Source organism: Photinus pyralis, unplaced genomic scaffold (assembly GCF_008802855.1).
Source record: "Photinus pyralis isolate 1611_PpyrPB1 unplaced genomic scaffold, Ppyr1.3 Ppyr1.4_LG10, whole genome shotgun sequence".
NCBI lineage: Eukaryota > Metazoa > Arthropoda > Insecta > Coleoptera > Lampyridae > Photinus > Photinus pyralis.
Window position 1 is genome coordinate 5512632 of NW_022170250.1, and position 15463 is coordinate 5528094.

At 34.9% G+C, this 15463-nt stretch overlaps 1 protein-coding gene across 1 annotated transcript; it reads right to left on the reverse strand.

Moving 5' to 3' along the window:
- Positions 1 to 11318: 11318 nt before the first annotated feature.
- On the reverse strand, positions 11319 to 13317 carry LOC116161650 (zinc finger protein 64-like). Its single transcript, XM_031475075.1, has one exon. It carries the CDS (start codon positions 13210 to 13212, stop codon positions 11914 to 11916), a length of 1299 nt encoding a protein of 432 aa, XP_031330935.1. The 5' UTR covers positions 13213 to 13317; the 3' UTR covers positions 11319 to 11913.
- Between the last annotated feature and the right edge of the window lie 2146 nt (positions 13318 to 15463).

Below are 15463 nucleotides of genomic sequence, written 5' to 3' on the forward strand. Positions count from 1 at the left end.
ATGGAGAGGAGGGGGACAACCGGAAAAATGGGAGGAAGGAGTGGTAGTTCCGATTTTTAAAAGAGGTGACTGGGACTGTATGGAAAACTATGGGGGAATCTCGATAATGACGACGAAAATCTGGAAGTATTGCGCCTTCTAAAAGTCGTTAGGCTTCTCCTACTTATCTTATAGCCAAAAAAAGACAGCACATTGTTTTTGAGTTGACTATCGAAAGTTGAATGCGTTACCGTATTCAAAACCTTCAGATACCTTCTGGACTGGAGGAGGTCCGGCTAATTAACAATGTATTTCATGTACTTTATGTAAAAGGGACTTCAGAAGGTTATTTTTTCACAAATTTAGCGTCAGTTTAATTTATGCATCCATTTGGTATAACTGTGGTCTTATATACGTTTATCAGACGAATGCTAAAAAACGGTTATTTATATACGTATTATCAACGTAGAAGGTGAACTCTGCGGTTTATAAATATGATTAAAAATTGTATTTTAAACGTAGGTATATAAGTATTTTATTAATAAGAATGAGAAATAAGAAATTCAAACTAATACAGTTCATAAAATAATGAAGTCTAACTCCAACTGCTCTACAATACGTTGGGTTGTGCGTATTCCATCCTTTCCCCAGATCACTCTTGCTACATCAGCAAGAACACCGGAGCCGCCGATGAGATCACGCCGTCCTCCAGCATTCATATTGCTTACAGGTATAAAATTCGTCTACTCAAAAACGTATACCATACTACCAATACCGAATTTATCCTATCAAAGCGTTTTAAAACCGTTTTTTAAACGGGAGTTTTGAGAGTATTTATCGGAATTCATCTCGAAATACAACTTTAGTCTAAGGTTACCGTATCCAGGACCTTCAGATATCTTCTGGGACTAGAGAAGGTCGGGCTAATTAATAATGTACTTCATGTAAAAGACTTCGAAATGTGTTTCTTTCACAAATAGGAACGAAGTGGAGTCAGTTTTAAACTATTCAAATGCAAGAGTTAATTTCTCGGATTGTTAATTTTTGTCTATTGTAGATATTGAGAGGTTCCATCCTGTATATGCAACTTACGACGATACAAGTTTTGAGAGTTGGCAACCATGCAATTTCTAGGTGGGAAAAAGCTGCCTGCGTCATCTAAAAAAAGCACGGACGGAAGTAAAATACCTATAAAATGAAATGAATCAAAAACAGTAAAGAAGGTTGAAGAGCGTATAAGGGAAGCAATAGTTGAAACTGCTGTTGAAGAAAAGGAAAGTAGAAAAAGACAGGAAGTTGACAGAGGTGAAACGAACGGTAAGCTAAAAATTTAAATGTCAATCAAACTTAAAAAATATGCTTATGCAAAGCAAAAGAACAATGTACTTGTATTGTGTGTATTATTTATTTTCTATAATTAATAATTTAAATTTTTTAATAACAATTACATTATTATGTTGAAACCGAGGTTGGAACCCTTAAAAACCGAAAAAAAACAATGTTTAATTTTTCAACAATGATTTTTTGGAACTAGAACCGGAACTGAAAATTATTGAAGCCACAGAACCGAAACCCTTCAAAAATGATTGTACCTAAATAGTGGCGGGGGGAACCGGAACCTATATTTTATATGGTTCCAACCCATAATTGCTAATAGAAAGAAATATAGGAATCAAATGTTTTTTTAATGTGACAAAAATTGAAGTGTCTACATTAGTTCTATACTCGGTTTATACCTAAAATAAAAAACCTATCAACTCAACACCATCATTTTTAACATACCATGGTTATCTATAGTCAGTAATTTTCCGGTTTTCACTACCCAATCTGTTTTTCAAACTTAAAAGGCCCAGTCAAACTGATGGAAACACTCACCCTAACGAAACGAATGATGAACTCGCTCACTAAACATTGCAACGGAGGGCAGAGCACTTTAAACATCAAATTTATCATTCCAATAGCAGATCACCATTACAAATTAACCTAATTAGAAGTGGCATGACATTCAATTACAGTTCAGAGAAGGTATTAAATTCTTTATAAAAATCACTATTCTTTGATATCAGGAAAAATCACTGTTGTGTCCTAAGGAATGTCGTGACAAATGGCTCGATAATCATAAACGTTTAGATCTATTGTGTTTTAGCAAATGACTCCTCAAATTCTTCTTAGTATTTGTTGCATAATCACAGAAATCACATTTAAAATCTTTTGAATAATCGTGTTTTCGCAAATGATCGTTCAAATACCTCTTAACATTCGTTATATAATCGCAAACGTCACATTTAAACACTTCCGAAACATTGTGTTTTAGCAAGTGATTCTTCAAATTCCTGTTACTATTTGCTGCATAATTACAAATATCACATTTAAAATCTTTTGAATTATTGTGTTTTAAGGTATGCGACTTAAAATGGTGTTTCATATTCGTGGCATAATCACAAACGTCACATTTAAAAACTTTTGAAACATTGTGTTTTAGCAAATGATCCTTCAAGTATCTCTTAGTATTTGTTTCATAATCGCAAATATCACATTTAAAATCTTTTGAATTGTGTTTTCGCAAGTGATCCTTCAAGTATCTCTTCGTATTTGTTACATAATCACAAATGTCACATTTAATATCTTTTAAAACATTGTGTGTTAAGACATGTGACCTAAAACATCTGTTAATATTTGTCACATAATCACAATTGTTGCATTTATAAGCTTTTGAACCACTGTGTTTTAAAACATGATACCTCAATTTTTCCTTAGTATTTGTTACATAATCGCAAATGTCACAATTAAAATCTTTTGAATCATTGTGTATTAAAAGATGTTTCTTCAATTTATTCTTCGTATTTGTTGCATAATTGCAATTTGCACACTTTAACCGTATCAACACTCTATGTGTAAAGAGATGTACTTTTAAATACCGTTTAACATTTGTTACGTAATCACAGTTTGCACATTTAAACTCGCTCATTTCCTGATGCATCAAAAGGTGCACTTTAAAACTTTGGTCATTACTCGCCGTGTAATCACAAACTTTACATTTAAGCTGCACAGGTTCTGATTTAATACTGGAGGAATGACCTTGTTGCTGCATTTCTTCTCCATACTCTGCTCGTGTCGGTATCTCATTATGTTCTTCCTTTATATTTTCCAATAAACCATTGCTTACAAGAATGTTCCTCTCAAGGGATGAATTTATTTCTTCTTCTTGTTTTGGTTCAATTTTAACATGTGTAATATTGTCATCCATGACTATCTCAATAAGAACGTTTGAGTCCTACAAAAGTAGAACTTTACCTTGACCAAAGTAATGGCATAAACAATAAACCACTTTTTGGTGTAGGTCGATTAAAAATACGCGGTGACTGTCGGCACGCTAACGGGGCGGTAGAGTAAACACGTCATTTTTGATGTGTGACGTCATGAAAACAGTGCCTCTAAAACTGTTCGATACAACTACGAACAATACAGGAGACTTGTTAGACCGCGCATACAATGCCACTCGCGTATAAAAGTGTTTCCAACATGTTTAGGCAACACATCATACCCGTAAAGGCAAAGTGCGAACTATTTTTTATAGTGTAGCAAGATCCTACATATAACCAGTCGAAATAACTATTATAGAATCATTGCATAAAAATTTTATTCAATGGTAAAATAAAATGGCCCGAGAGCTTTTTAGTCGCCCGAGAGTATAAACATCAGTTTATGCCCGTGGTACATACACAATTTTATGTTTTACAAATAGTTTTCTTCGTCAAAATTCGTTTACAAAATAATTCATTATGTTTGATCGAGTATGCGTGGTTCGAATTTGTTAATGTGATTGAAACCATCCAAACGTCAAACGTAATTTTAAATAATTCAATTCATCGTGAATGAGCAAGAAGTTCCAGAAACTATACGAAATAAGGTCAATCTTGTGATTTAGTAGGTATTGACAATTAATAATTGACGTTTTTAATTTTCAATGACCTGCAAATATTTGTTTGTTTTGTCATTATATATATGAGTATGGTGATACTTAATGCCCTAGGGCATAAAGTAGTACTTTATGCTCGCGTATCACAGATATAAAATGTGCTATTATAGGTTAGTAAGACATAAAAATGTTTATTGGCTTTTAAACAATACTAACCAATAATCTACTTCGTTTATTTTCTTATATTTTCGTAATGAATACGTATTGTAAAGAATACCTTCAGTATTAAGTTCATTCCCTGCACAGCCTGCAGGACATGATTATGATTAAAAATATGATCTTGAAGTTCTAAAAACAAATTACATCTTGGAGATTTTTGCGCGACGTACAACAAAGACGCCGAATAAACAAATTCATACTTCTGTTACGCTATTGCAAAGATTGTTTCTCAAAATATTCTTGTGATTTTCTGCTTTTTCCATTCAATTCCACATAACTATACCTAGATGTAACTATCCGGTAAAAAAATACCTTATATGAAAATTTACACTAGATTACATTTTGAGATGTCTATATTCCTTTAAATACCCTGTATATTTCAACGTCGGATGCAACCGGTCAAGTAGTTGGAGATTCTGGGGACATGAGCCACCGCTATCACCACCTGTCGATATTTTTTTCGTAATGTCCGGAGGATGTTTTGGATTTGGGGGCTTGGCGTCACTTGTTGATTGTTAAAGCTTGTTGGTGGTGGGATTGTTGCATTTTGAGTTGTATTCATAGAGTTTAGCTTTGTTTTTGTGTTTGTGCGTAAGATTCGACCACTTAGGTGCCGGGTAAAGTATTTTATGTAGTTTACTCTTATGTACTTATATGAATTGTGTCATTTGTTATATCAGATATTTTCCATCTACCATTGTTCTAATATGTAATTTACAACATGCGAGGTATTAAATAATATCCATGTGCTTGTGGAAGTCTACGATATCTAAGGTTTAGACCACGTTTAACACGGTGCACGGGTGTGTACCTATGTAGAACCTTGAATTCCGCGGAGTAGGGCATGCAATGCTAGGTGTATTTAGGTTAGGGTGACTCGTAACATTCGCAAATGTGTGTGCCTTATTGTATGTAACGAATATCTTCCTACCGTGTGAGGGAGCTCGGACGCTAGAATAGAAATGTATTCTAGAGCTAAGGCACGAAAGGGTCCGAGGGCCCTCGAACCTTCAACTTTAGGGACGAAGTGCTGTAACCGAAGGCCGTCCTACCCATGGGCGGCGACCCATCTCTTAACCATCTTCAGTTTTGTATCGTTACGTGGCCAATGTCAGGAGAGTGTTACGAAGCATAGGTAGTAGTTCCGGAAGTCTGGGTTTTATACCAATGTCATTATGTGGAAACTGAGCATAATTGTGGGCCCCACGAGCACACTGCGCATTGTCATAACTGCCTATTGTTACGTAACAACATGAATAATAGATCAGACATGTTTTTACAAACTTCACACCACCCTATTCGATATACAATGATACGAATAACTAGTAAGGTGACCTATCAATAAATGCATGAATGTGTTGACCCTAACAATCTTAACTGCGCTACAGATTAATAGGCAAATGTGCCAGCCCAATCCCTAACAATATAACCTTGAAACAGGAGGGCAATCAAGCGAAGACGCTGGCCCAAATCCAGTGGCGGTTTCTCAATAAGTGCACATGAGCACGTGCACTCCCAAAAATCAATTTAAAAAAAACGAAAACAATAACAATTCTATTTATGTATTTAACATTCTTGCACGTTCGTATCTCGCAATAAAAATAGTTCACTTATCTTATCTGAAATGCAAAACCTAACGGGTACACTGACACACCGCGGAATGTGTATTAAGAATTATTCCCATTCCGCCTTCCTGTGCAGTGCACGATTAGCTACGATCTCTGCTTCGTTCAAACGCTACGTCGCCTTTTCCCGTGCGCCCCGCGAAGGTCCAAGTTGTAAAGTATAGCAAGAGCACACTCTCATTGTGTACCAGTATTCGCCGGACTGCGAAGTAGAGCGTGTTGATCGTTTCGGTTTTAACAAGTAACGTTGCGACGTTACCGTTCATTATTTAAAGACAATTATTAAATTTAATTTACTAAAATTAGAAGATCAAATTAAAATAAAAAATGCGGGTCGCCCAAAACCGAGCCCAAAACCGAGTTTGGAAATATCGAAAATCGATAAAGGAAGAATAAACGATCGTTTAAAATAGACATGTATGAAAAACCTGACTGGTTATGTGGTTGTACCTTTAACAATAGTCTATTGTTTTCCGTGTTTGTTGTTTGGTGATGAGCTCGGGATGAGGCATCAGAATGGAGAAAGAATGGCGTTACAGACTTAGTGCATTTATCCGAAAAAATTAAAAAATATCAATCTTCAAAGGCACATCATATATCTGCTAAATTGAGATTTAATTTATTAGGTAAGCAAGATATAAGGCAGCAGTTAAATAGTGCATACCGTTTGCGTATCGAAAAACGTAATGAGGAAGTAAAAAAGAACAGGTATGTTTTATCCAAAATTATAGACCGTATAAAATTTTGTGGTGCTTTGGAACTTTCTCTCCGCAGCCATCGACAAATCGAGAAAATTCAAATCAATCAAATCAATACGCTTTTTTATGCCATTTAATAGGCCCAAAAAACTTCGTGTTGCAGTGACACTCAAAAAATTTTCGCCTCCGGCTTTTTGCCCGTGGCCCCATTTTTAAATTGTGCACCCCCAAGACACACCACTACGCGCCGCCACTGCCCAAACCTAACGAATAACCAGGTTCACCACCCAATGACTAACTAAAAAGTGAGTTGCCTTCTAGCTGCGATTAAAGGAAAGTACATGACATGTTGTGACGAATACTCTACGCATACTGTTCAAACGTACCCTGCTACTTGAATTCATTCATTAATTAAGGTAGTGTTACATGTTCTGCTTAGGTGGTTGGTGTTTTAATTTGCTTGTGATTAGCATAGTTTGGGTTTTATTCAAGGCCAAGGTTTTTTCTCAAGTCGCGCTCTTTTTCTCTTTGGTAGTCTGCTTTTGCGAGAGTGCGGCACCTTTAGGTTTTGCCTGCTTTGCTTTTAATGTACCACATCCAAATTCCCGGGTTTTCAGAATAAGGTTATAATAAATAAACTCGCAGACATTACACCGTTTTATTTGAGTGTTCCTGCCCGACTGGGTCCCGAGTCATTGTATTAGCTTCGTGTAACGTAAGGGAGCCCTACCTTAGACGATCCGATCACGGGCCATTCTTTTGTTTGAAATTTGAGCGGGAACCGTGTTTTGATACTGGGATTGCAACGTTGCCACTTTACCGTGAAATCTGTCATCTTCACTTCGAGCCTGGGGTTGGGTTTAAGATCAGTACAACCCTTATAAAAAAAACAATAGACATCAATAAAATTAATTGAATCAATTTAACATCCTGACAGCGCACGGCAGGCTAGATTTAATAAGTACTGCTCTGGCGTGTAAACCTGTAATGATCCTAGGGTGTCTATCAAGCCGACACTGAAAACGTTGACTTACCCTATACTTACCGTTGGCAACTCTGGGAAAAAAACTACAAGCAGAGCCACCTGCCTTTCAAGTCGAAACGATGGACATTTCGCGACACTTTTGAATTTGGACGGCAGTCGGCTATATGGGTGGCACGAATGAACTCCTACGTTGTGTAATCGGTTCTTTTATGTGTTGGGACGTGAGACATAATCGGGAAGAGAATTAAATAAAAGATTATAATATATTACGCACCCCTAGTGATGTGAAATTACACGTTTTCTTTAAGTGCGTAATATTACGTGTAAAATTACCAATTGTTTATGTTTTTTATGGTATTTTATGTAATTTATGTAACTTGCCATTTTTTAAAAAAACGTAATTTTACCGTAAAATTACCAGTAATTTTTGTTTTAATACATAAAGTTTCGAAGGATTTTAAATGTGTTTCATGTGATTATGGAACAAGTAATATACACCTCTTCAAACGACATCTTTTAACGCATCAAGTTTCTAAAGATTTTAAATGTGCCGAATGTGCTTATGAGACAAATTATAAAAGTAACTTTAAACAACATCTTTTAACACATAAAGTTTCTAAGGATTTTAAATGTGGTAATTGTAATTATGAGTCAAATTATAAACACAACCTTAAACAACATCTTTTGACACATAAAGTTTGTAAGGAATTTAAATGTGCTACTTGTGATTATGCGACAAATGATAAAAGTGCCTTCAAACAACATCTTTTACAACATAAGGCTTCTAAGGATTTGAAGTGTGCTGATTGTGATTATGGGACAAATTCGAAACGCAATTTAAAACGGCACCGTTTAAAACATAAAGTTTTGAAAGATTTTAAATGTGCTCGCTGTGACTTTGAGACAAATTTTAAATTCCATCTTAAAAAACATCTTTTAAAACATAAAGTTGATGGTTGATGATTGTGGTATAAATAATAAACACCTCTTCAAGTGACTTTTTTAATACAAAAAGTTTCGTAAGATTGATATGTGCTGATATGGACAAACAACCAAATATACCTTTATCCAGCCTCTTGTTGTTATTCAATTATATATGTATGTAATACTTATCTCATTGAGTATCTCTGGTGTACTGTTACAATTGGCTAAAGTTACTTAATTTGCGTTAATTTTCAAATTTCAAGTGTAGTTGTGGTGTAACCCAGAATAAACAAAGTGGTGTGTAAAAAAAGAGATATCGAAACAATTTACACGAGTAATGTTCTCCAAACGGTTCGTTAATACTTGTGATTACAATCCAAGAAGTGCAGGTCAACAAACTTCGTGTAGAATTTACCTAGCCGGTAATATAGAAACTTATCTATGGCGTGCTTGACTTGATAAGATGGCGGTGGACCTCCCCAAATAAATCTTCCTTGCTTAATATTAAGAAAATCCAAAATTCGGCGGGTTCCGCTCAAGAATATCGATATAGAAATCAAAATCCAGTAGGTAATAATGAAGAAAAGAGAGTAAACCAGAAGTAAGAAGCCTAAAAATGATTATTCAAAGTCAAAGGTAATTGTGAAATTGTTAATATACCGAAAGCGGCCTTAAAATCTCGTCTTTGTATAAAGAAGTGCGTGCGCCGAAATAAATTAAAGAAAATACTGCACGGCCTCCGTCGGCGAAACAGAACATCGTAAAAGGAATCTATATTGTATTTTAATAAATAGATATATCTGAAGATTCCAGTCTATTTGAACGCAATTAATTTAAAATATATATATATATATCATGCATTTTAAACAGTCTGTAAATAAAGGAATTCGTTATGGCAACTGCGCAGAAGCAGTATAACGATAACAACGAAACTGCAAATAAACCGTCTAATGCAATAATTCCGTCTTTAGGGAAGGAATCATCTTTTTCTTAATGGTGCGTTCGATTATCCGTTTCAACAGTGAGCAAAGCGGACGATGCAAAAGGTCACGTGATCACTGGAACAAATTAATAACTGTACAATAAACGAACGGTATGGAGCGAATGATGCTTAAACATAACCTCTAAATTTTGTACATTTTGACTGGTCAAGTACTAAATGATGGGAATGTGTATAAATATTCATTGCAGATGTCCAAATAAAACAAATCGCAAACCATAACAGTCAATCGGAGAAGATACAAAGACTATAATTTCTAGGTTAAAATAAATATGACCACGTGATTGCGTTAATTGCGCCCCGTCTGCCTATATCATGAAATGGAGTGTTTTTCTCCGTTTTGTAATAAAAAACGATACGAAGTTAACACTTTTCTAGTGCATCAATAAACGAACTTAAGTTGCATTGTCCATCAACGATCATAAACAACGTAACTGGAAAGGAAACCGGAATAGGCGTAACGTTGAAGCCGTGTGACAGAATGGGGTGGCGGTATAACTATCTCAGTCACACTCATCGCGACTAGTTTGTTTATTAGGACTGTAATGTTCCTAGGGGTCTATCTAGCCGACACTGAAAACGTTGACTTACCCTATTCTTACCGTTGGCAACTCTGGGAAAAAACTACAAGCAGAGCCACGGGAAACCTTTTACGGGACAAAAACCCCGGCATAGGCCACACAAATACATCAAATAAATCACCTACAGCAATAAAATGCAAGAGACAATACACATAAATAAAATATCTCAAATTGTATGATAAACATCAAATAATCAAATCAAATGCAATTTAACAAGTTCACAAAAACAAAATACACAAGACATCATAAATGCAGTGGAAAACATGATAAATCAATTCAGTACAAAAACACATCAAAATACCTGTACGATCAATTGAGATAACACAACTTGTAAAATAATAAATGGCATGTACATAGGAAACATGAAACTCCAGCCTTCAGTTAACATAATTTTATTTAACACGAAAAGTACATGTGAGAATGCCAATAGCAAGTATTCATGTGAAAATCTATAACCGCAGAACATATTTTAAATAGTGGAAATGTTAATGAGAGGGCTCCTACTCGCATTGCTAATATGCTAAGAACTGCAAACCGCACGAGACGAGTAGGCAACGGATGCAGCGGAAGATCGAACTGTATTAGGTAACTACTCCACGGAGACAGAATGAATCACTCGCACACATAAACATCAAATAAGAGAGCCCCCCTTCGTATAGCTAACGCACAGGAACGGCAGCGCGCCACGAATAAGAAAGTAACAGATACAGCGAATAATCAAATTGTATTAGGTACTTCCCTCATGGAATAGTTACGGATCAATGGGACAGAGCAACATCGCACTGATAATCAACTCCTCGTGAATACAGAAATAAATACTCAATTAAACAAAACAATGGCATAATCACCTGTACAGTATAACAAACACGATTCATCTAAAGTAGGAACTCAAAACAAAGGCAAGGAGTATGCCATGATTCAAATATCGTAGTTTATGCAAAATCAGCAAAATGTAAATAATATCAAATTGTGGCAAGAAATTCAATGATTAATAATAGCTAGTACAAGAAAGAGTAAAATGATTACTACCTGTAACATCTTCAAAACACCACCACCAAAATAATCAAGAATTAAATAAACGGGAAGGCGTGAAGCCTTCCGTCGACCTCGTCGCCATCTTCTTCAATCTCCCATAGCTTCGTTACCGCCCTAGTATTCGGCATCTGCCCAAAACTGTCGATTGGTTATATACAGAGAATATCATATTTTTGTTTCAGATGTAGAGGTGTCTTGCCTAACCATAACGGTGGATCACAAGACGTTTAGAGTTATTTTGCTAGGATTGTTGAGTTGAGTTAGCTTTAGTTTCCCTTAGCACATGTTAATGCTTGACCAGCAAGTAGGTACTTAGCGCTACGTACATGAAATGTGAAAACAAAGTAAAAGTGTTACAACTAACTATTTTATTTAACGCCAACCATACAACAGCAGTCTTAGTTAGAGGACATACATCTATGACTTAATTACTATGAATCGCCGCACGAAAATTATAATAATAATAATACTTATTTATTTATTTCCAACAGACAAGTCTTATACAGAAAACCAAAAGTAGGTAATCTGATTATATCAACGATATATAAATTACTATTACACAATTGCCATGGTTACCATATAACAACCAATGAAATGCTAGTATGATATATGGCAGTGAGTGACAAAGTAACCAATTTCCATGTTATCAGTCTGTTATAATATGTTAGCACTAAAGTAAAGTTGTTATATTGCTTTCTTGTACTTATTCAACTTACACACCACAATTATTAAAATTACAACAAATTCACAACACATTTTCAAAATGTCATAGATTTAATTGCTAATAGAAAGCAATATATCAAATGTTTTTTTAATGTGAAAATTAGCTCCTAAATTAGTTCTATACCTAAAACAAAAAGAAACCTATTTTTATCAACCCCACAACACATCTGTAGGTATATATAGTCACTGTTGTAATCACAAATGGTTACCAGTATAATTTTTAGATCAATTGTGTTTTAAAAAATGACTCGTTAAACTCTTCTTAGTATTCGTTACATAATCACAAATGTCACATTTAAAACAATCTTTTGAATTATTATGTTTTAAGGTATGCGATTTAAAATGGTGTTTCATATTTGTAGCATAATCACAAAGGTCACAGTTAAAAACTTTTGAAACATTGTGCTTTAGCAAATGATTCTTCAAATTCCTCTTGGTATTTGCTGCATAATCGCAAACATCACATTTAAAATCTTTTGAATAATTGTGTTTCCGCAAATGATCCTTCAAATACCGTTTGGTAGTTGTTACATAATCGCAAATGTCACATTTAATGTCTTTTAAAACATTGTGCGTTAAGCGATGTGACCTAAAACATCTTTTAATATTTGTCGCATAATCACAAAGGGTGCATTTAAAAGCTTCTGAGCCGCTGTGTTTTAGAAGATGATACCTCAATTTCTCCTTAGTATTTGTTACATAATCGCAAATGTCACATTTAAAATCTTTTGAATCATTGTGTATTAAAAGATGTTGCTTCAAACGGTCCTTCCGATTTGAGGAATAATCACACACGTTACATTTAAAGACTTTTGAAAGATTGTGCTTTCGCAAATGTTTCTTCAAATATTTCATAGTATTCGTTACATAATCACAAATGTCACATTTAAAATCTTTTGCATCATTGTGTATTAAGAGATGCGACTTAAAACAGCTTTTAATATTTGTTACATAATCACAAACGTTACATTTAAAAGCTTCTGAATCACTGTGTTTTAGTTGATGATATCTCAATTTCTCCTTACTATTTGTTACATAATCGCAAATTTCACATTTAAAATCTTTCGAGTCATTGTGTATTATGAGATGTCGCTTCAATCTATTTTTCGTATTTGTTGCATAATCACAATTTGCACACTTTATCCCTTTAAATACTTTGTGCTTAAAGAGATGTGCTTTTAAATACCGTTTGACATTTGTTACGTAATCACAGTTTGCACATTTAAACTTGCTAATTTTCCTATGCATCAAAAGGTGTATTTTAAAACTTTGGTCATCACTCGTCGTGTAATCACAAACTTTACATTTAAGCCCTACGGTTTCAGATTTAATATTTGAGGAATGACCTTGCTCCTCCTCATTGGACTCTTGGCTATAATACTCTACTTTTGTCCTTATGTCATTATGCTCTTCTTTTATATTTTCCAATAAATAGTTGCTTGCAAGAATGTTCCTTTCAAGGCACCAGTTGATTTCTTCTTCTTGTTTTGGTTCAATTTTAACAAATGCAATATTGTCAACCATGACTATCTATAACACAACATAACGTTTGAATCATGAAAAAATATGATTTTTAACCAAATAAATCACTTTTTGGTGTAGGTCGATTAAAAATACGCCGTGACTGGCGACACGCTTACGGGGTGCTAACGTCAGGCTGGTCATGGTGTCATTTTGAGGCGTGACGTCATAAACGATGCGTTCACGTTTTTTTTGCAATTTTGGACCTTGTGACAAATACCTTTATTTGAGTATCTAGGTACTATACAGATAACATAGTCGACAAAAGCCTAGAAGGTCCTGGAATAAGTGGAATCTACTTTTAAAATAATTTACACTTAACAGCAGTACAGTTTGAGGTTGTGTTTAAAATGGTGGTAATTACTTTGAAACTCAAATTCAAATTCCCGTTCGAATTTTACATATTTGTGGGTTGTTTGCCATCGGATAAATAGGAAAGATTGAAATGCAAGTGGATACATCGGATAAGTTACGTTACCATAACCTAGTATTAATGGTTCATTTTTGAAGCGTGCATAGCATGGTAGATCTTATATTCCATAGATATAGCGTGCAGCCATTAAATTTTGCACCAACCATCGACATATATGGACTGCGCGTGCCAATCAATGATAAGTGGATACTGCAAGTGAGAGAGAAGGGAAAACTACGAGGTAAGCTCCCTCTATCATACCATCGACATGCGACACAGAAGCACTGCCACAGCAAATGCAACCAACAGAAGTGCGATAGAGCTATTCGTGATTTCGACCAATCCCATAATTCCAAGATGGCCGGCGTTTTTGTAAGTACAATGCGTGTTCGTTTTACGAATTGGTGACTATGGACCAATAAATGCTTAAAAACATATTGAAATTTTATATTTTTATGCGAGCAACTGTTCCATTTTTAAGTTCAATGAAAACGACCTAAAAACGAGTTCCAAGGATTTAAATTGTGACCAGTATGATTACGCAAACGCAACCAATAATAAATCCCGTTTTAGAAGGTATCAGATTACACACAGTGCTGCAAAGGATTTTATTTGTAGTTAGCGCGATTAAGTAGTCAATTTCGCGCACCTTAGAATAAGTGCTTAACTTTAATGTGCTCAGTGTGATAGAAAGTCATCTGCGAATGCATTAAATTTTCCGGGATTTAAAATGTTACTAGTCAAACTTAATAAACACAAGTGCGCATTTAAAGTTAAAGGTAACTATCACCTATTTCCAATTGTCAGGTTGTAATCTACTTAACCCCTAGGTTCTACGCTAACTTCACACTACAAAAACACGGAAATAAAGTCAACCCGGCAACGTTTAAAAATGACCTCCCGAATGACTATTCCCTCCAAAACTAAACAAAATTCCGCTTAAATTTGAAAAGTGGCACGTGATCAAACATCTAAGGCAGGGCCCCCTTACGTTAGTTGTAGACAACGCTTTGACCTGAAGCACAGTAGGGAAGGAACGTAAAATAAACCACTAAAATTGAGAAACGTATATTTAATAATGATCGTAATTATTATGATTGTAAAAGCTCGGAAATTTAAGTACAAAATTAATTACATTGCAAAAATAAACTTTGAAATTAGTAAGTAGTTCACCGAATAAAAATAGAAATCGGCTGGGAAAAAAAAGAACTTACCAATAAAATAACCAGCCGTCAAATTAATCTTAAATTGTATTGTAAATATTTGTAATGATGTGAATGCGTAACATAAAATTATAACATTACAAAATAGCAAGAAGTAACATATAGGCAAAGAATACTTACTCTTTAATATAGGCTAAAAACAAGTTTTGGGAATTATGGGTCAGGTAAGCAGGTACCAAGATTCTAAGAAAGGGTGAAATACACAGGATTAGACTCATCTTGCAATAAAGTCCTTTTGTTAAAAGCAAGATGAAAAATTACGAATCGTGACTCATTTATCGCACATACATTCTAAACTGAAGAGTTTTGATTAGCATAATCTCACCCCCGCAAGATAGGTAGCGTCGCTCCTCGTTCCGGGTTTCGAGCCTACAGTTGAATGTCGAAGATATTCTCGGAATTAGGTGTCGTAACTCAATTTGATTACAGTTTTTACCACCCCCGTGACTGCTTCATTCACGGAGAAAATTGTTAGTTACAAACAACAAATCAGTACATACATCAAACGAATCGATAATTTCCAAATATTAAAAGAAAATGATTAAGACTTATATGAATGTTACTTCACGGACAAGACCAAGTAATCAACATCAATAAACATAAATTAAGCAAGCATTAC

Coding starts and splice junctions, on each gene's coding strand:
- LOC116161650 (XM_031475075.1), bottom strand. CDS start 13,212: ATGGTTGACAATATTGCATTTGTTAAAATTGAACCAAAACAAGAAGAA.